This window comes from Onychostoma macrolepis, chromosome 09 (assembly GCF_012432095.1).
Source record: "Onychostoma macrolepis isolate SWU-2019 chromosome 09, ASM1243209v1, whole genome shotgun sequence".
Lineage (NCBI taxonomy): Eukaryota > Metazoa > Chordata > Actinopteri > Cypriniformes > Cyprinidae > Onychostoma > Onychostoma macrolepis.
In genome coordinates, this window is record NC_081163.1 from 4296565 (window position 1) to 4316584 (window position 20020).

At 35.5% G+C, this 20020-nt stretch overlaps 1 protein-coding gene across 1 annotated transcript in view; it reads left to right on the forward strand.

Annotated features, from left to right (window-relative positions):
• The window catches only part of ttc21b (tetratricopeptide repeat domain 21B), a 28244-nt gene that overhangs the window by 5236 nt on the left and 2988 nt on the right, over positions 1 to 20020 (forward strand). Inside the window, exons 8-26 of the mRNA XM_058787544.1 lie at positions 646 to 744; positions 971 to 1163; positions 2415 to 2512; positions 3022 to 3222; positions 3379 to 3508; positions 5853 to 6010; positions 6111 to 6335; positions 7332 to 7570; positions 8314 to 8386; positions 9834 to 9944; positions 11108 to 11246; positions 11718 to 11824; positions 12597 to 12785; positions 15593 to 15703; positions 15986 to 16067; positions 16215 to 16365; positions 18378 to 18539; positions 18653 to 18848; positions 19645 to 19869. Coding sequence (XP_058643527.1) covers positions 646 to 744; positions 971 to 1163; positions 2415 to 2512; positions 3022 to 3222; positions 3379 to 3508; positions 5853 to 6010; positions 6111 to 6335; positions 7332 to 7570; positions 8314 to 8386; positions 9834 to 9944; positions 11108 to 11246; positions 11718 to 11824; positions 12597 to 12785; positions 15593 to 15703; positions 15986 to 16067; positions 16215 to 16365; positions 18378 to 18539; positions 18653 to 18848; positions 19645 to 19869 — 2889 coding nt within the window. The remainder of the gene's footprint in view (positions 1 to 645; positions 745 to 970; positions 1164 to 2414; positions 2513 to 3021; positions 3223 to 3378; positions 3509 to 5852; positions 6011 to 6110; positions 6336 to 7331; positions 7571 to 8313; positions 8387 to 9833; positions 9945 to 11107; positions 11247 to 11717; positions 11825 to 12596; positions 12786 to 15592; positions 15704 to 15985; positions 16068 to 16214; positions 16366 to 18377; positions 18540 to 18652; positions 18849 to 19644; positions 19870 to 20020) is intronic.

A 20020-nucleotide genomic window follows, 5' to 3' on the forward strand; every position in this document is an offset into this window, starting at 1 on the left:
CTGTCAGAAAAGTCTCGAAATCTGATATAAGGTGATGTTTGACAATTCAGGTTCAACATTTATGTATTTGAGTGGTGTCATTGTGAATCATATTTTGTGAATATGAATTTTATTGTGCATTAGTGAATGTCATTCAAAAGTTTGCTTCTTCAAAAGTAAGATTTATTCATTTATTTATTTATTTGACAAGAAATTAATACTTCTATCCAGCAAGGAGACATTAAATCCCATTAAAATGACTGTAAAACATTTATAATGTAACCAAAGATTCAAATAAATTATTTTCTTTTCATCAAAGAATCCTGATGTCTCACGGTTTCCACAAAAATGTGCAGCAGCACAACTGTTTTCAACATAAGAAATGAGCAGCAAATCAGCATATTAGAATAATTTCTGAAGGATCGTGTAACACTGAAGCCTGGCGTACTGATGCAGAAAATTCAGCTTTGCATCACAAATTCCATTTTTACTTTTTAAATTGTAATAATATTTCACAATATCACTGTATGTACTGTATTTTTCGATCAAATAAATGCTGCCTTGGAGAGCTAAAGAGACTTATTTCAAAAACATTAAAAAAATTACTTTTGAATGGTTCTCTCTCGCTTTAACGATTCTCATTCATTTTCTTTCTTGTTTTTTCAGTGTGTAAATCAACTATCAAATCTGATCAGTAATCTGGACATTCAAGAACCGAACAATCCGGAGCTCTTCTACAGGATGTCTTTAGCGTTCACTCGAGTGGTAATACTCATCCAAACAACTTAATATTCATTTGAACTTGAAGATTAGAATCCTGCAAATCGCAAACCAGATGGATTTGCCACATGCTATTATATATAAAAACATGACATATTTACAAGTGAAACCATACTGAGCAGGAAATAACATGTTTTGATAAGCTGTTGTTTCGTAAAAGAAATGATGCTGCAGATAGATGTGTTGATGTGAATATCTGATCACTCTGCAGTGTGGAAGAGCTGAGAAGGTCCTTCAGCACACTCATAGGATGGTGGAGCGGGCGTTTGCACAGGCTTCGAGCGACTCTGAACTGGCCACGGAGATGGGCTACCAGCTGGTTCTGCTGGGCAGGGTGAAGGAGGCCATGAAGTGGTACAAGACAGCAATGACTCTCGATGAGAGCAGCGTCTCCGCTTTGATAGGTGAGAGCGGTTTGAAAGACATAAAGAAAAGAGTGCTTATCAAATAAATTATGATGGTTGAGTCACATTCAAAGCCTTTGTAAAATGTCAAATTACATATTAATGTGAAAAGTGGCAATTGAAAACAGCATACAGTTACACATGGACTATTTACAGTATGAAAAAAATGTTTTTCAGATTTTTATAGTCAATACCTGTATTGAATAATGAATAGTAAGTTGGAATATTGTCTTTAGTAATTGCTGTTGCCGTCAATTGAAACTTCATTAAAAGACTAGGATCAGTGTTGCAAACTCCTCACCTTTCAGTGACAACTCACTTTTTCAAGATCAAAATAGATCATCTATGAGATTTGCTTAGATCCAATGAAAAAGTGTTTTTATGAGGGGACCGGGGGTCTTATAAGGTAAATAAAGAACTGGTTGTTTCAATAAGTTTTGCAGTTTTAAAGTAAAGAGTAAAGAAAATACTATGTCTAAAAACTGTAATAGTTTATATATTTGAGGTCTGAGATGTGGGAACGGTGAAGAGAGCGAGGGCGAACATTTTTCATTTTAGGTCAGCATTGCCAACTAATCAGCCAATATTGTCTTAAATAGCTTGCATAGCACTTCATCTTTTATAACATGGGATTTTTACCAAATATATTCAATCTTGATTTTTGTAAAATGTTGCAACAAGATTTTTGGACATATAAGGATAAGTACAGCTTTGGACATAGAAGGATAATAAAAAATATTTTTTAAAATACCTTAAAGTAACTACAAATAAGCATGTAAAGCAAATATCTTTAAAATAAATTCAGTGTGGAGCATATGCCCCCGATCCGCGCAATGTTCTTACCTTTTTTCCCCCTTTTCCCTGTTTGCATCTCTGTTTACTAAATTACTAAATTAAACTATTAAAAAGCATTTAGGGTCATTAATATCAATCTGAAATAAAATATAAATATCAGATAAAAACTTAAACATTTAAAACAAACTAAAAGAAATAAGTGGAAGTACTTAAAATTACTAAAACTAAAATTGAAATAAAAATCAATTAAAGATAAATAGAATCATTAAAAAAAAAAGAATACAAATGCAAATAACAATTACTAAAACAAACTGAAAATTTAAAAATAAAAGCTAAAAGTACTATAATGTCTAGCTGTCTAGCACGCCTGGCGTATTTTTAAAAATGTTTAATGTTTTAAATGCATTACTAGAAAGAGCATTAAATGAGTGGTTTTGGGGTTTGTTGTTTGTGCAGGTATCATCAGGTGTCAGCTCATGGAGGGACACATAGAGGATGCAGAGCAGCAGCTGGAGTTCCTAGCAGAGATCCAGCAGTCCATTGGCAAATCAGGGGTGAGAAACCATTTCAATGACTTACTATGTTATCTTAAAAAAACAATGTGAGCTTTTGGAACAATGTTACACAGAGACTCTTTCCAGAATATTTCCACAGAGTTAAAAGATAAAGAAAAGCATTTTTGTAGAATAATATCTATCTTTGATTCAGATTCAACAGCGACCTGGTTTATTAATCCACTTATGTTGTGTTTACCCATTGAGTCATCCACAGTGCGTAACAGAGCCTGTTTACATAAACCGAGACTTTCGTCTGGGCGGTTTAGCGCATGCTTAAACAAACACGCACATCTGCTTAGTGAAAAGCAGCTGCCTCGTTGTATTTGTAGACGAACAGATGTATAACAAAAACGAAGCTTCTATCTTTTTCATTTTGAGCTTTGCCTGAGGAATTGTACCGTACAACATTAGTGAACAGATTCATTAGCACATGACATGGTCTTAAAGCACACGATAAACATAATCATCTTTAAAGTTTGCTTCACCAGTGTGTTTGTGTGTGTTAGGAGCTGTTGTATCTGCGGGCGCTGTTGGCTGTGAAAAAGCGTCGGCCCCCAGACGAGGCAACCAATCTGTTAAACGACACGGTGGACACGCACTTTTCTGCCCTGCAGGGTTTGCCTCTCAGCGTCGAGTACTTTGAGAAGCTCAACCCCGACTTCCTGCTTGAAATTGCCAAGGAATACCTTGCACTGTCTCCTGCCAAGGTCTTCCCTCCCTTGCGCTGCCTTGCAAACAATCAGAACACACTGTATGCTGCCTAACAACATCGTAGCAACTGTCCTTTGTCCAGCCTTGGTTCTGTGTCTGTCTTGATGAAGATTGCCCCTGTAGTTTATTGGCTGATGTTGTTTTCGCTGCAGGCTCCAGTTCCAGGTCAGCCTCCTGCACCTCAGCTGCAGCACTGCGCATCTGTGCTGGACACGGTGGTCAAAGTAGTGCCTGGACTGCTGCAGGCTGTCTTTCTAATGGCCAAAGTCCGATTTCAGTCAGGTGTGTGCATGTCTGAGTTCTATTTTCTGATAAGTATGATTGTATTGGTATCTTTCTGTTTACTTTACAAGCAAAATCAAACATCATGACATTGTTGGCTTGATCTAATTGGGTGAATCTCTCAAACTTCTTTCACACAGGCAGTATTATTTTAGTATCACTGCGATATTATTATAGTTTTTTATGAATATTTGGAATTAGTTTATTTTTGGATTTTATATTTTAATTTTAGACAAAGCTTTAGTATTTAGTATTTTTTGTACGTTTTTGTCATTTTTATTACTTATTGTCTATATAGTTTTTATAAATGTTTATTTCAGTTTTGTTATTTTAGTACATAAAGTTAAACTAAATGAAAATGATAAATGTTGCTTTTTTTTGTACTTCATTTTTATTGTAGTAAACGTTTATTTTATTTCAAGTAACATAATTTTTTATGTTTTTAGTTTAAGTTTTAGTTAAGAACCGTATAGTAAGACTGCTTCCAGGTAATATTTCACCTCAAAATCAAAGGAAAAAAACAAGAAAAAATTATATTTTGGCAAAAATGTCCCACAAAAACTGAAAAAAGCAAACATACAACCCGAATTCCGGATATGTTGGGACGTTTGTTTTAAATTTTTCAAATCACATGAGCCAGTATTTTATTCACAATAGAACATAGAGAACATAACAAATGTTTAAACTGAGAAATTGTACACTTTTATCCACTAAATGAGCTCATTTAAAAAAAAGACATTTTGAAAAGATTCAGCTGGGAAGAACATCTAGCAACTAATTAAGTTAATTGACATCAGGTCTGTAACATGATTAGCTATAAAAGGGATGTCTTAGAGAGGCAGAGTCTCTCAGAAGTAAAGAATGGGCAGAGGCTCTCCAATCTGTGAAAGAGTGCGTAAAAAGATTGTGGAATACTTTAAAAACAACGTTCCTCAACGTCAAATTGCAAAGGCTTTGCAAATCTCATCATCTACAGTGCATAACATCAAAAGTTTCAAAGAAACTGGAGAAATTTCTGTGCGTAAGGGACAAGGCCAAAGACCTTTGTTGGATGCCCATGGTCTTCGGGCCCTCAGACGACACTGCATCACTCATCGGCATGATTCATTACTAAATGGGCCCAGGAATACCTCCAGAAACCACTGTCGGTAAACACAATCCGCCGTGCCATCTGCAGATGCCAACTAAAGCTCTATCATGCAAAAAGGAAGCCATATGTGAACATGGTCCAGAAGCGCCGTCGTGTCCTGTGGGCCAAGGCTCATTTAAAATGGACTGTTTCAAAGTGGAAAAGCGTTCTATGGTCAGACGAGTCCAAATTTGACATTCTTGTTGGAAATCACAGACGCCGTGTCCTCCGGGCTAAAGAGGAGGGAGACCTTCCAGCTTGTTATCAGCGTTCAGTTCAAAAGCCAGCATCTCTGATGGTATGGGGGTGCATGAGTGCATACGGTATGGGCACTATGAATGCTGAAAAGTATATAAAGGTTTTAGAGCAACATATGCTCCCCTCCAGACGACGTGCATTTCAGCAGGACAATGCAAAACCACACACTGCAGCTATTACAACAGCATGGCTCCGTAGTAGAAGAGTCCGGGTGCTGAATTGGCCTGCCTGCAGTCCAGGTCTTTCACCTATAGAGAACATTTGGCGCATCATTTTACGAAAAATACGTCAAAGACAACCACGAACTCTTTAGCAGCTGGAAACCTATATCAGGCAAGAATGGGACCGAATTCCAACACCAAAACTCATAACCTCGATGCCCAGACGTCTTCAAGCTGTTTTGAAAAGAAGAGGAGATGCTACACCATGGTAAACATGCCCCTGTCCCAACTATTTTGAGACCTGTAGCAGGCATCAAATTTTAAATGAGCTCATTTTGTGCATAAAATTGTACAATTTCTCAGTTTAAACATTTGTTATGTTCTCTATGTTCTATTGTGAATAAAATATTGGCTCATGTGATTTTGAAATTCTTTTAGTTTTCATTTTATTCAAATTTTAAAAAACGTCCCAACATTTCCGGAATTCGGGTTGTACAAGCAAAAAATAATTCTCATTACTGTAATGGGGGAAAAAAATCATATATTGTTTAAATTGCAAAGTGCATTATACAGCATTTGTTGTCTTGTTAATTTAAATAAAACAGTTATTTTACAGTAATGATAATATTGAGAAGTAAAAATAATAATAATAAAACACAAAAAAATAAATAATTTTTTATGTTACAATGCAAAAATGGTCCAATCACTTTTTTAATATAAGATATAATTTCTTATTTTTGGCCAATTTATTCAGTTAGCCAGGTTTGTGCTCTCTTCATATGCTGTCTTCCTACAGGAGATATTGAGGCGGCCCAGAGCAGCCTGCAGCACTGTTTGGATCAGAACCCGGCCCATGCTGACGGCCATCTCCTCATGGCTCAGATCCATCTCATGCAGGGCAACTTCAAGCTCTCCTCCCAATCTCTGGAACTCTGCCTCAGCCACAACTTTGAGGTGACACAAAATCACTGCCAGCCATACTGAACTGCAGAAAGGAAACCAGTTTAAATGTATTGATTTGATAGGACTGAATATGTGGTTTGTTTGTGCTAAGATCCGCGAGCATCCTCTGTATCACCTGATAAAAGCTCAGGCTCAAAGGAAGATGGGGCAGCTTCAGGAGGCTATTCAGACGCTGCAGATGGCCATGAGTCTGTGTGCTGTGAAGAGAATGGGCTCCTCAACCAAAAGACAGAGTAAGAGAGTTGAGCTCAGCTCACCTGACTGCGTATCTGTGTTCCTGGAACTAGCTGAGGCTCTGTGGCTCAATGGAGAACAGGTTAACGGTTAACTTTATAACTTTTTTCCCCAAACATTTCTTAATTTTCTTAAAGGAACAGTTCACCCAAAAATGAAAATTTGCTGAAAATTTACTCACTCTCAGGCCATCCAAGATAAGTTTGTTTCTTTATCTGAACAGATTTGGAGAAATGTAGCATGCTTACCAATGGATCCTCTGCAGTGAATGGGTGTCGTCAGAATGAGTCCAAACAGCTGATAAAAACATCACAATAATTTACAAGTAATCCACACTACAGTAGTCCATAAATTAACATCTTGTGAAGCCAAAAGCTGTGTGTTTGTAAGAAACAAGTCCATAATGAACCTGTACTACTGGCCATAATCCAGAATAATGCTTCCTCCAGTGAAAAGTCTATCCCTTGTTGTCCTCTTATGTCAGAATCCATTGACATATTTAATTAGAACTGTTTCGGGCTGTTTTCAATAGTAAATGATGCTTGAACTGTGCATATTTCTCTCCTGATTCAGACAGGACAACCTTTTCACTATAGAAAGCAGTGTTATGGATAGAGGACTCTTTTTTTTTTAATCTCGTATTTATCTTCAACGTTTTAAAGCTAAAAATGTGTTAATGATGGATTTGTTTATTATAAACATGCAGATTTTCACTTAACTAGACGTTAATTGATGGACTGGAGTGGTGTGGATTACTGTGATGTTTTTATCAGCTGTTTGGACTCTCATTCTGACGGCACCCATTCACTGCAGAGGATCCACTGGTGAGCAAGTGATGGAATGCTACATTTCTCCACATCTGTTCTGATGGAGAAACAAACTCATCTATCTTGAATGGTGAAGCGTGAGTAAATTTGAGCAATTATTTTCATTTTTGGGTAAACTATTCTTTTAATAAATCTTCCCTATTTAATTACATTGTGGTTTATTAGTGTTATTTTGGTCTGTATTGTAGTAAAATGAATATTATTTTTGCTAGAGCTTTGTTTTTGGGGTTAAAAGTTGTTCTGAATTTCAGCACGAGGCAGCTAAAGTGATGCAGGATGCCATAAATGAGTTCACTGGCACTCCAGAGGAGCTTCGAGTCACTATTGCCAATGCAGACCTGGCACTAATGCGAGGAGATACGGAGCTGGCACTGAGCATGCTCAGAAACATCACGCCAGAGCAGCCCTACTATATACAGGCCAAAGAAAAAATGGCAGATATCTACCTGAACCACAGGAAAGAGAAACGGCTTTACATGAGCTGCTATAGGTAATGCATTTTCATTTGTCAAATTTACTCCTCATATTCACTACATGTATAGCTTATAGAATATGTTTTTCACAGTATATGGGTGAATATCATAAATTCATGTCCAGGTTACATTTGACCTTAAAATCAAAACAATATGTGACCCTGGACCACAAAACCAGTCTTAAGTAGCACAGGCACAGTATATTTGTAACAATAACCAAAAATACATTGTATGGCGCAAAATGAACGATTTTCCTTTTATGCCAAAAATCATTAGGAAATTAAGTAAAGATCATGTTCCATGAAGATATTTTGTAAATTTCCTACCATAAATATATCCTATGAATATGTCCTATCTTAACAAACCATACATCAATGGAAAGCTTATTTATTCAGTATATGTATAAATCTTAATATATTTGACATAAAACTTATGCAACATAATTATTGCATAATAATAATAATACATAATGATTTTTTTTTACATGATTTTTTAAAAATATATTCAACTTAATATTTCATGACAATCACATTTTCCCTAAAATATTATTAACATAACTGTAATTCATCAAACAAACTAATTTGTGTGGTAATAGTGATAGTGTTTAGGTGGCCTATTTAGGTGTGTAGCACAAGGCCTGCCTCTCTAGGTTGTTATTTATGTGTTGACAAGCTTTAACGCAAGCTCTGATACACCTGTGCAAACAATCATCAGACACTCGTATTCATGCAGAACATTAATGTATCTGTGTTCTCATCAGGGATTTGGTGGACAAATTGCCATGCCCTCATACCTTCCTGTTGCTCGGTGATGCCTACATGAACATTCAGGAGGTGGGAGAGATTCTAGTTGTTTATTCTAATGTTTACATTTGTGTTGAATGTTGCAGTTAGCAATGATCTTTGTTTTTACTTTTAATACGATGTCTCTCTCAATCCCCACGCAAATATTTACTACACAGTGTAAACAGTGATTCATTATCTGACTGGAAAATTCATTGAAATTCTGGAACCCTTTTTTTTTTTTTTTTACACTGTTCCGGTTTTTTACATTTTTATCATTACAGTTTATTATTATAAAAAATTATTTCTACTTTAATTCTCATTGTTCTCACTGGTGATTTTCCCCCCAAAATTTAAATTTAAAGGCAATTTAAAGGCAATACAACAAATTCTATATATAATAATGGTCTAAAAAATACAATACAAATAAAAAAAATATATATATTTTTTGCATAACTAAAATAATTTTATTTGTATATATATGTATATATTTATTTGTTTGTTTATTTATTTTTTGCATTATGGTAACAAGAAAACTAATATATAATTATATAAATAATTATATAATAATTATTTATTATGTAAATAATAAATAATTATTACACCTCGCGTCACACTTCTGTTCATCAATTTGCACTGGCTACCGATAGCTGCTCACATAAAATTCAAGGCATTAATGTTTGCCTACAAAAGCACCACTGGCTCTGCACCACTTTACCTAAATTCATTACTTCAGACTTATGTGCCTCTAGAAGCTTGCGTTCTGCAAGTGAACGATGAATTATTGTGGCATCCCAAAGAGGCACAAAATCACTTTCACTGACTTTTTCATTAACTGTTCCCTCCTGGTGGAATGACCTGCCCAACTCAATCCCAGCAGCTGAGTCCTTAGCCATCTTCAAGAATCGGCTACAAACACATCTCTCCCATCTTTATTTGACCCTCTAACTCTAGCACTCGCTATTCTAATTCTATTTTATCTATCTGTCTTCTTTTCATTTAAAAAAAAAAAAAACCCCACACACACTTGACCCTCTATCAATTGCATATTTATTCTCTAACTGCTAGCTTTTCTTGAAAAACTAACACTAGCTTTCTTTTTTCTATTCTATCTACTTGTCTCTTTAAAAGAAAACACTAGCTTTCTTTTTTTCGATATTCTATCTACTCGTTTTCTTAAAAAAAAAAAAAACCTTTCTACGTGTACTGCGTTAGGCTAACCGAGACTTGTCATAGCTCTTGCATGTTGTTGCTCTTTTGTTGGTTTTGATTGCTTCTATTGTCCTCATTTGTAAGTTGCTTTGGATAAAAGCATCTACTAAATGACTAAATGTAAATGTAAATATATATAATACTGTTAAAAATATGTAAATGTAATATTTTCACTTAAGCATTGTATCTGTCATGTCTAATGAGTCCTTAACTTTCAGATGGACATATTAATTTGTTTGTCATCACATTGGTGCTTGTGTATGAAAATAATGTTCTCTGCTGACAGCCGGAGCTGGCCATTGAGGTGTATGAACAAGCCCTGAAGAAAAACCCCAAAGATGGAGCTGTGGCCAGTAAGATTGGAAAAGCACTTGTCAAGACCCACAACTATGTGATGGTAAGTGAAGAAGAGTCTTTGCAATAATATCTCTTTTCAACCAAAAGAATGCTAGGGTTTTTTTTTCAAGAAGCTTATTTTAAAAGAAGTATACTACCACTCAAAAGTTTTTGAACAGTAAGATTTTTAATGTTTTTTAAAGAAGTCTCTTCTGCTCACCAAGCCTGCATTTATTTGATCCAAATTACAGCAAAAACAGTAAAATTTTGAAATATTTTTACTATTTAAAATAACTGTTTTCTATTTTAATATATTTTAAAATGTAATTTATTCCTGTGATTTCAAATCTGAATTTTTAGCATCATTACTCCAGTCACACGATCCTTCAGAAATCATTCTAATATGCTGATTTGTTGTTAAAAAACATATTATTATTATTATTATTATTATTATGTTGAAAATAGCTGAGTAGAATTTTTTCAGCTTTCTTTGATGAATAGAAAGTTCAGAAGAACAGCATTAATCTGAAATAGAAATCTTTTGTAACATTATAAATGTCTTTATCATCACTTTTGATCAATTTAAACTTAAAGCATCCTTGCTAAATAAAAGTATTAATTTCTATGCCCCTACACCCCCACCAGTATAAAAATTATACTGACTCCAAGCCTTTGAATGGTATACTATAGTGTATAATTCTACAAAAGCTTTTTATTTCAGATAAATGCTGATTTTCAAATCAAAGAACCCTGATTATTGAAACTGTAAATGATCTTTTAATAATTAAAAAAAAAATTGTTTCTTGAGCAGCAAATCAGCGTATTAGAATGATTTCTGAAGGATCATGTGACACTTAAAGACATGATTAATGATGCTGAAAATTCAGCTTTAATCACAGGAATAAATTATATTTTAAAATATATTAAAATAGAAAGCAGTTATTTTAAATTGTAAAAATATTTCACAATCTTACTGCTTTTGCTGTATTTTGGATCAAATAAATGCAGGCTTAGTGAACAGAAGAGAATTCTTTAAAAAACATTAAAGATGTTCAGAAACTTTTGACTGGTAGTGTATTTCTAATTCAAAATGCAAAAAGAGGCCTTATTCAGTGGGGATTGTCAGTAAGAGTAAACGTAGCTTCCTTGGTTAGAAGCATTTTCCTCTGCCTCTGTTAAAAATGCAGTTTTCTGAATGCAGTTTCTCTATATAACTTTTCCCAGGCAATTAACTATTATGAGGCGGCGCTGAAGAGCGGGCAGCAGAATTTCCTGCGTTATGACTTGGCTGACCTGCTCATGAAGCTCAGACAGTACGAACGCTGTGAAAAAGTCCTGCAAGAGGCTCTCACACATGATCCTGGTGAGAAACGGCTCAGAAATTCAGAAGTTATTGTGAAATGGGGACATCTCACTTCAGTCACCCCTAAAAAGAGATTTTTTCTTCACTCAAATTGAACTTAAAATGCTGTTTCCAAAAGATTAGTGGAGATTTGAGCTTGTTTAAATTAAGTCTGATAAGGGATGAAATGTGTGTTTAAGCAATAAAGAGGAATACTGCATGTCTGCTGGGTATTTTCACTATATTTACAACACCTTAGAAATGCTGAATTATATGTTTCAGGGTGTGTATTCAACAGCATGTCACATGACTGACAAATTAAATCAGGACTGTCCTTTGGGTGTGTCATGGGAGAACATGGGTGTGCACTTTTGATTGATGTTTGGAAGCTGGTTCAGCTTAATGTAATTTTGAAAAAAAAGTGTGTAATACACAGTGCAGTTGCTTTTCTTCAAGTGCGATCAGTTGTGTGTTTCTATCTTTATTTTTCAGTGAATGAACTGCTGCTTCTTACCGAAGATTGTCGCTATCTTGTGCTTCTCGCCAAAGTCCAGAGCAAAGTCAATAAAAATGACGAAGCGCTACTGTCCTTACAGAGAGTGAGTCGAGTCTTTTTCTCAGAAACAGTGTTGTTATTGTTAGCTGTTTAAAAACGTACTTTACTTTGCAAGTAACTGAAATAAATAATAAGTTTAAGTACTAAAATTACTAACATAAATTTATTTAAATTTTTTGTGTACAAATTTTTATTTTAGTATTGATTGATTGATTGATTGATTTATAGTTAATTAGTTTTATGGTAATGAGAACTGGGAGGGAAAATGTGTTGTCATGAAAATATTTAAGCAAATCATTATATATTATATTATATTAATTTTATATTGAAAATGTCATATTTATTGAGATGTATTTATTCTGAAATTAAATTTAAATTAAATAAATAAATATAAAAATAAAAATAAATGGAAGCTAATTAGAATTAAATACAAAAGAGAAAATCAAAAAATTATTAAAACGAAAACTTAAAATATAAAAATAAAAGCTAATTCAAAATAATAAAACTAATAAAAAAATAAATCAAAATAAATATATAAATCAAAATAATAAAAACTATAATCGTATATTAATAATACTCTGAAAGCATCCAAAAGCTCACCTCAAGCCCATAGGACCAATTTACATTCACAACCTCCTAAATTTACTAATTTATATTTCATGTAGTATACAAGTATGTTTTCAAGTATATAACTAAACATACTTTGGAGGGTGAGAAAATGCTGACAGAATTGAAATTTTGAAGGTGAAGTGTTCCTTTAATTTCACGCCCAAAGCAGTTGTTTGAATTGTTGTGAAATTGTTCTTCCTCCTCAGGCGAGAGATGTGCAGGCGAAGGTTCTGAAGCGCGTTCAGCTGGAGCAGCCCGACTCGGTGCCCGCGCAGAAGCAGCTCGCTGCAGAGATCTGCGCCGAAATCGCCAAACACTGCAGCAGCCAGCGTGGCTACGAACGAGCCGTCAAGTTCTACAAAGAAGCGCTTGTGTACTGTGAAAGTGACAGCAAGGTCAGTGTGGCCCGGATCAGTGAGTCCAGTGTGTTCCTCTGCAGCTGGATCTGTCCATGTGTGGTGCTGCATTTGAACACGGCACAGGCCTGCATTTGACTGCAAACCATCACAAATCAATCTATTGATTATTTACATTGGTATTTGCAATAAATATATACTACATTATATATTATTAAATAGCTTATATATTTGTATATACAGTGAGGAAAATAAGTATTTGAACACCCTGCTATTTTGCAAGTTCTCCCACTTAGAAATCATGGAGGGGTCTGAAATTGTCATCGTAGGTGCATGTCCACTGTGAGAGACATAATCTAAAAAAAAAAAAATCCAGAAATCACAATGTATGATTTTTTAACTATTTATTTGTATGATACAGCTGCAAATAAGTGTTTGAACACCTGTCTATCAGCTAGAATTCTGACCCTCAAAGACCTGTTAGTCTGCCTTTAAAATGTCCACCTCCACTCCATTTATTATCCTAAATTAGATGCACCTGTTTGAGGTCGTTAGCTGCATAAAGACACCTGTCCACCCCATACAATCAGTAAGAATCCAACTACTAACATGGCCAAGACCAAAGAGCTGTCCAAAGACACTAGAGACAAAATTGTACACCTCCACAAGGCTGGAAAGGGCTACGGGAAATTGCCAAGCAGCTTGGTGAAAAAGGTCCACTGTTGGAGCAATCATTAGAAAATGGAAGAAGCTAAACATGACTGTCAATCTCCCTCGGACTGGGGCTCCATGCAAGATCTCACCTCGTGGGGTCTCAATGATCCTAAGAAAGGTGAGAAATCAGCCCAGAACTACACGGGAGGAGCTGGTCAATGACCTGAAAAGAGCTGGGACCACCGTTTCCAAGGTTACTGTTGGTAATACACTAAGGCGTCATGGTTTGAAATCATGCATGGCACGGAAGGTTCCCCTGCTTAAACCAGCACATGTCCAGGCCCGACTTAAGTTTGCCAATGACCATTTGGATGATCCAGAGGAGTCATGGGAGAAAGTCATGTGGTCAGATGAGACCAAAATAGAACTTTTGGTCATAATTCCACTAAACGTGTTTGGAGGAAGAAGAATGATGAGTACCATCCAAGAACACCATCCCTACTGTGAAGCATGGGGTGGTAGCATCATCTTTGGGGTGTTTTTCTGCACATGGGACAGGCGACTGCACTGTATTAAGGAGAGGATGACCGGGGCCATGTATTGCGAGATTTTGGGGAACAACCTCCTTCCCTCAGTTAGAGCATTGAAGATGGGTCGAGGCTGGGTCTTCCAACATGACAATGACCCGAAGCACACAGCCAGGATAACCAAGGAGTGGCTCTGTAAGAAGCATATCAAGGTTCTGGCGTGGCCTAGCCAGTCTCAGACCTAAACCCAATAGAGAATCTTTGGAGGAGCTCAAACTCCGTGTTTCTCAGCGACAGGCCAGAAACCTGACTGATATAGAGAAGATCTGTGTGGAGGAGTGGGCCAAAATCCCTCCTGCAGTGTGTGCAAACCTGGTGAAAAACTACAGGAAACGTTTGACCTCTGTAATTGCAAACAAAGGCTACTGTACCAAATATTAACATTGATTTTCTCAGGTGTTCAAATACTTATTTGCAGCTGTATCGTACAAATAAATAGTTAAAAAATCATATTGTGATTTCTGGATTTTTTTTTTTTAGATTATGTCTCTCACAGTGGACATGCACCTACGATGACAATTTCAGACCCCTCCATGATTTCTAAGTGGGAGAACTTGCAAAATAGCAGGGTGTTCAAATACTTATTTTCCTCACTGTATTATGGAGCTACTGTATGTGGTGAGGATTAACGTGAGATAATTCATTGAAGTACACACTTTGCAAATGAAAAGCACTTCACCTAATTTTATTTTCTCTTTTTATTTGGAACTATATTGACACAAATGCACAAACATTGTGTCATCTTGATTTCAGAACAGTATAAATGAAACTATAAATGGGTAGTTACGACCAGGGTTATGAAATTTAAACAAAACATAAACTGAAAGTAAAATTAAAACAAAAAATTATTTAAACTAAAATAAAAAAATTTGTTTTTTTTTTTTTTTCAGCTAGTTCCTAAGGCAGTATGTCTCCTTTTTATGTAGTTTATCATGATTTACTAACATAACTCAAATTAAAACCAAAATAAAAGTTACATGAACTATATAGACATGCATAAATCTACTAAAAATGCTGGAAAAAAACAACAAAATTATTGAAACTGTAACAAAAATTACAATGAAAAATAAAAATAACGTTTGATTCAAAATATGAGTAAAAACTGTAATAGTACCTCAATTATACTAAAATAACACTTAAATTAACTTTTGAACACATTTATATTAAGTTGTTAAAATGAAAATAAATAAATATTGCATATAATACATTTATTTTTTTCTATTATTTATTATTATTTTTTAATTTACACTTAAGCACAGTTTACATTTGTCAACAAAGCTAGTAATTATAAGCATTCAAATACAGTACATTTACATCCATGCATTTAGCAGATACTTTTATCCAAAGTGACTTAAAAGCATGTGCCAAATGAATAAATGTTTTTTGCTGTTCTTTTTTTTTTCCTTTTAATGTGCAAGATAATAAATTGAACATATATAATATAATTTTTTTTTTAAATGCATGCATTAGAATGCGCTTAAATAAAAAATGCATGTAAATAAAAATGTGAAACTTTTCGACAGAATATAATGATTCATTTCAAAAGCAGCAGACGTTTCAGTGTCCCCTGTGAACAGCTGTGCAAGTAAATGTGTGTTTGATCAGGTGATGTTGGAACTGGCTCAGCTGTATCTTACTCTGGATGATGTCGAGGCCTGTCAGCAGCAGTGCAGTGCCATTCTGAAGAACGATCCGGTCAACGAGTCGGCTACACTGGTCAGTTGCCTTAAACAGATACTCCTCTCTCACAACTTCACACCAATGGACCAATGAGATGGAGTTCTAGAAGGAAAATTCTCATTCATTTTCTCCATAGAAATTGATTTAAACAGTTGCATATAAACGTTCAAGTCAAACTTTTTCTTCATTCAGTTATGGTAAGATATTTTTACACTAAAACCTGCATATTCTCCCACAGCTCTTTTGTTTTTGTTTTTCCTTTTCTTATAGCTTTGCTAGGCAGATATGTGGTGAACTTCTCTTCTCTGTGTTTGTTAGATGATGGCAGATCTTATGTTCAGGAAGCAGGACTATGAACAGGCTGTATTTCACTTCCAGCAGCTCTTGGAAAGGAAACCAGGTGTGTTGTTCATCTCCTGACCTTTCAAACGATAACGCCGTTGTTGCAACAGCCCCCTCAGCTTTCCTTCCAGATACTTGTCTGAGCCGCAGGGGAAACCTAAGCAACCAGGAAGCTGTAATGAACTCATTTAATCTCTTCCCCTAGACAACTACCCAACGCTGTCCCGCCTCATTGATCTGCTGCGCAGAGCCGGCAAACTGGAGGAGGTTCCAAGATTCCTCGAGATGGCAGAGAAACACTCGTCGAGGGCCAAGTTTGAGCCTGGATACAACTACTGCCAAGGGCTCTACCTGTGGTATGACTATAAAACATGAAATAGAGGGTTATGCTTTATGATGGTAATATAAGGTTTCCCGTATAAGGTTTTGCCAACCCCTGGGGGTTCATTAGTTAATGAAAGCTAATATACTAAATCATATAATAATTTTTTTTTTTAAAGTATGAATTAATTTTAATTTTACAGTCAAAATAAAACACTTCATATACAAGTTACATTTCATTTGCATATCTTCGTGTCATGTGGGTCAGTAATATATTGATTTTTAGATAATATATTTATATATAATATATAAGAATATATTTCTGATGTGCAGCAAAAGATAATTGAGCTTCAGAAATTAGTGAAGTGGGTTTAAGAAAAGAGCTAGATCAACATCCAATCAACATAAAATGTTACGAAACTGCCTGGAAGAGGACGTGTGTCTATATCGTCCTAATGTACGGTGAGAAGGAGAGTTTGAGTGGCTAAAGACTCTCCAAGGACCACAGCTGGAGAATTGCAGAAAATAGTTGAGTCTCGTAGTCAGAAAACCTTAAACAAAAATTGTCAAACAGCACCTACATCAGCACATGTTGTTTGGGAGGGTTTCAAGAAAAATTCTCCTCGCTCATCCAAAAACAAACTCCAGCATATTCAGTTATCAGACACGACTGGAACTTCAAACGGGACTGGCTTCTATGGTCAGACGAAACTAAAAAATGAGCTTTTTAGCAGCAAACACTCAAGATGGGTTTGGTGAACACAAGGATAAAAAGTACCCCATGTGTACAATGAAATATACTGCTGTATTTTTGATGTTGTGGGCCTATATTTCTGCTGGAAGTCCTGGACATCTTGTTTAGACACATGGCATCATGGATTCTATCAAATGCCAACAGATAAAAAATCATAAGTGACTGACTCTGTTAGAAATCTTATAATGGGCCATGTTTGGATCTTCCAACCGTACAATAATCCAAACACAAACCTCAAAAACAACACAAAAATGGGTCACTGAGCACAAAACCAAGCGTCTGCTGGCCATTCCAGTCCTCTGACCTGAACCCTGTAGAAAATGAGTGAACTGAAGAGAAGAAGCACCAACATGGAGCTGTGAATCTAAAGGGTCTGGAGTGATTCTGGATGAAGGAATGGTCTCTGATCTCTTGTCAGGTGTCTCTAACCTCATCAGGCATTATAGGAGAAAATTTAGAGCTGCTAAACTGGCAAATGGAAATTTTTCAAAAAGTATTGAATAAAAGGGTGCCGTTAATTGTGTCCAATGTGTATTTGAGAAAAACATTTATTTCATAATGATATTTCCCCCCATTTTAAATTCTTATTATCCAATGAAAGGTTAGATTTTTGTGAATTTTTTAAATAAAAGATCAAAAGGATTAACAATGCAGATTAATTTTCACAGCCTTTGATCATATTTACCAAGGGTGTCGATATTTTTGGCCATGACTGTGTGTGTGTGTGTGTGTGTGCATATATTTATTTATATATATATATATATATATGTATGTTTCAAACTGTTCAATTAATCAATACTTTTATTCAGATATATGCATTAAATAATTCAAAAGTGACAGTAAAGACATTTATAATGTTGCAAATCATTTATATTTCAAATAAATGCTGTTCTTTTGGACTTTCCATTTAACAAAGAATCCTTTATCGTGTAAAAAACTAAAATTAAAAATCTGTTCAAATTATCGTGATTTCCACAAAAATATTAAACAGCACAACTTTTTTCAACATTGATAATAATAATTAATGTTTTCAGCAACAAATCAGCATATTAGAATGATTTCTGAAGAATTGTGGGACATTTTAGCATTTTAAAACATATACATATAGAAAAGTTACTTGAAATTGTAAAAAAAAAAAAATCACAGTATTACTGACAACGTTTGTGAATTATTTCTCTGGAATACTTGATTGTGATTAGTCATATGCATATGATAAATGTATGGCATCAGTCTTAGCTTTTGATTGATGAATTGAATACAATAAGGACATGAATGTTGATCTGCTTCTCAAAGGTACACCGGTGAACCTAACGATGGGTTACGCCACTTTAACAAAGCCAGGAAGGACAACGACTGGGGCCAGAACGCAGTGTACAACATGATTGAGATTTGTCTCAACCCTGACAATGAGACCATAGGAGGAGAGGTGTTTGAGAACCTGGATGGAGATATGGGGTGCGTCCTGATCCGTCACTCAAGATGCATCCCATTAGTGTCCTTTATTCTGTATATGCTGTATTGCACACATGCACTTTCACAAATTATGCATTTCATTTGTTTGTGTTCAGAAACTCTACAGAGAAGCAGGAGTCAGAGCAGCTGGCCGTGAGAACGGCAGAGAAGCTCTTAAAGGAGCTGAAGCCACAAACCCCAGCAGGACACGTACAGCTGCGCATCCTGGAGAACTACTGCTATCTGGCCACCAAACAGAAAGCCAACGTGGAAAGAGCTCTCAACGTGTTCATTGAGATCGCAAACAGTGAGGTGTGTGGACATCACATGATGGATATGTTAAATACACCCACACCCACACCCACACATGCACAGCTCTTTTATATATGCCTGAATCACTCCTTCAAGACAAACATAGACTTGAGTTCAGAATGTTTATTTAGAAACAATGCATTAAATTGATCAAAAGTGACAGTAAACAACAATGATAATGATACAAATCAGCATATTAGAATGAATTCTGAAAGATCATGTGACACTGAAGACTGGAGTAATGATGCTAGAAATTCAGATTCAGGAATAAATTACATTTTAAAACATATTCAAATAGAAAACAGTGTTTTAAATTGTAATAATATTTCACAATATTACATTTTTTACTGTATTTTTATTAAATAAATGCAGCCTTGGTGAGCATAACAGGCTTCTTTCAGGAACATTTAAAAAAAAAATCTTACCAACCTCAAACCTTTAAACAAATAGTGTATATGATATTCAGCAGACTTTTGTTACTCCTATAAAGGCAAGACACAATAGGCAAAACATTTTTTCAGGCACTGGTCTTCCATAACATGTTTTTTTTTTCAGACAAGTAGAAAGAATACCCGTTTACAGTAGGTGTTTATTTTATTATACTTTATCTATTTGTGTCTGTAGATTTCAGTTATAATGCATATCTTTTAAAGGCCGTTTCTCAAGAAATCAGAAGTCAGAAATCTCCATTTCAGTATCACTTACACCAAACTTTACCATTTGTTCAATCCTCTTCTTTCATTCTTCACAACGACATTTACTCAGCTACCCCTAAATGTCTGTTTGTTCTTTACAGAAAGATCATGTTCCTGCACTGCTGGCCATGGCCACTGCCTACATGATCCTGAAGCAAACCCCTCGAGCCCGAAACCAGCTCAAACGCATCGCCAAGATGAACTGGAACATTATTGATGCGGACGAGTTTGAAAAGAGCTGGCTGCTTCTGGCTGACATCTACATCCAGTCGGGAAAATACGACATGGCAGGAGAGCTGCTGAAGAGATGCCTACGACACAACAAGGTGACGCTGAATTCATTCAGCTGCAGTATATATATATCATGATTTCTGCTGAAAATTCAGCTGAAAAATAGTAAAAGATAAGTATTTTTAAAGCTAGGGTAGGTGATTTCTGAGAGACTAGCTTTGAAGTCATAAAATCCCACCCTCCCTG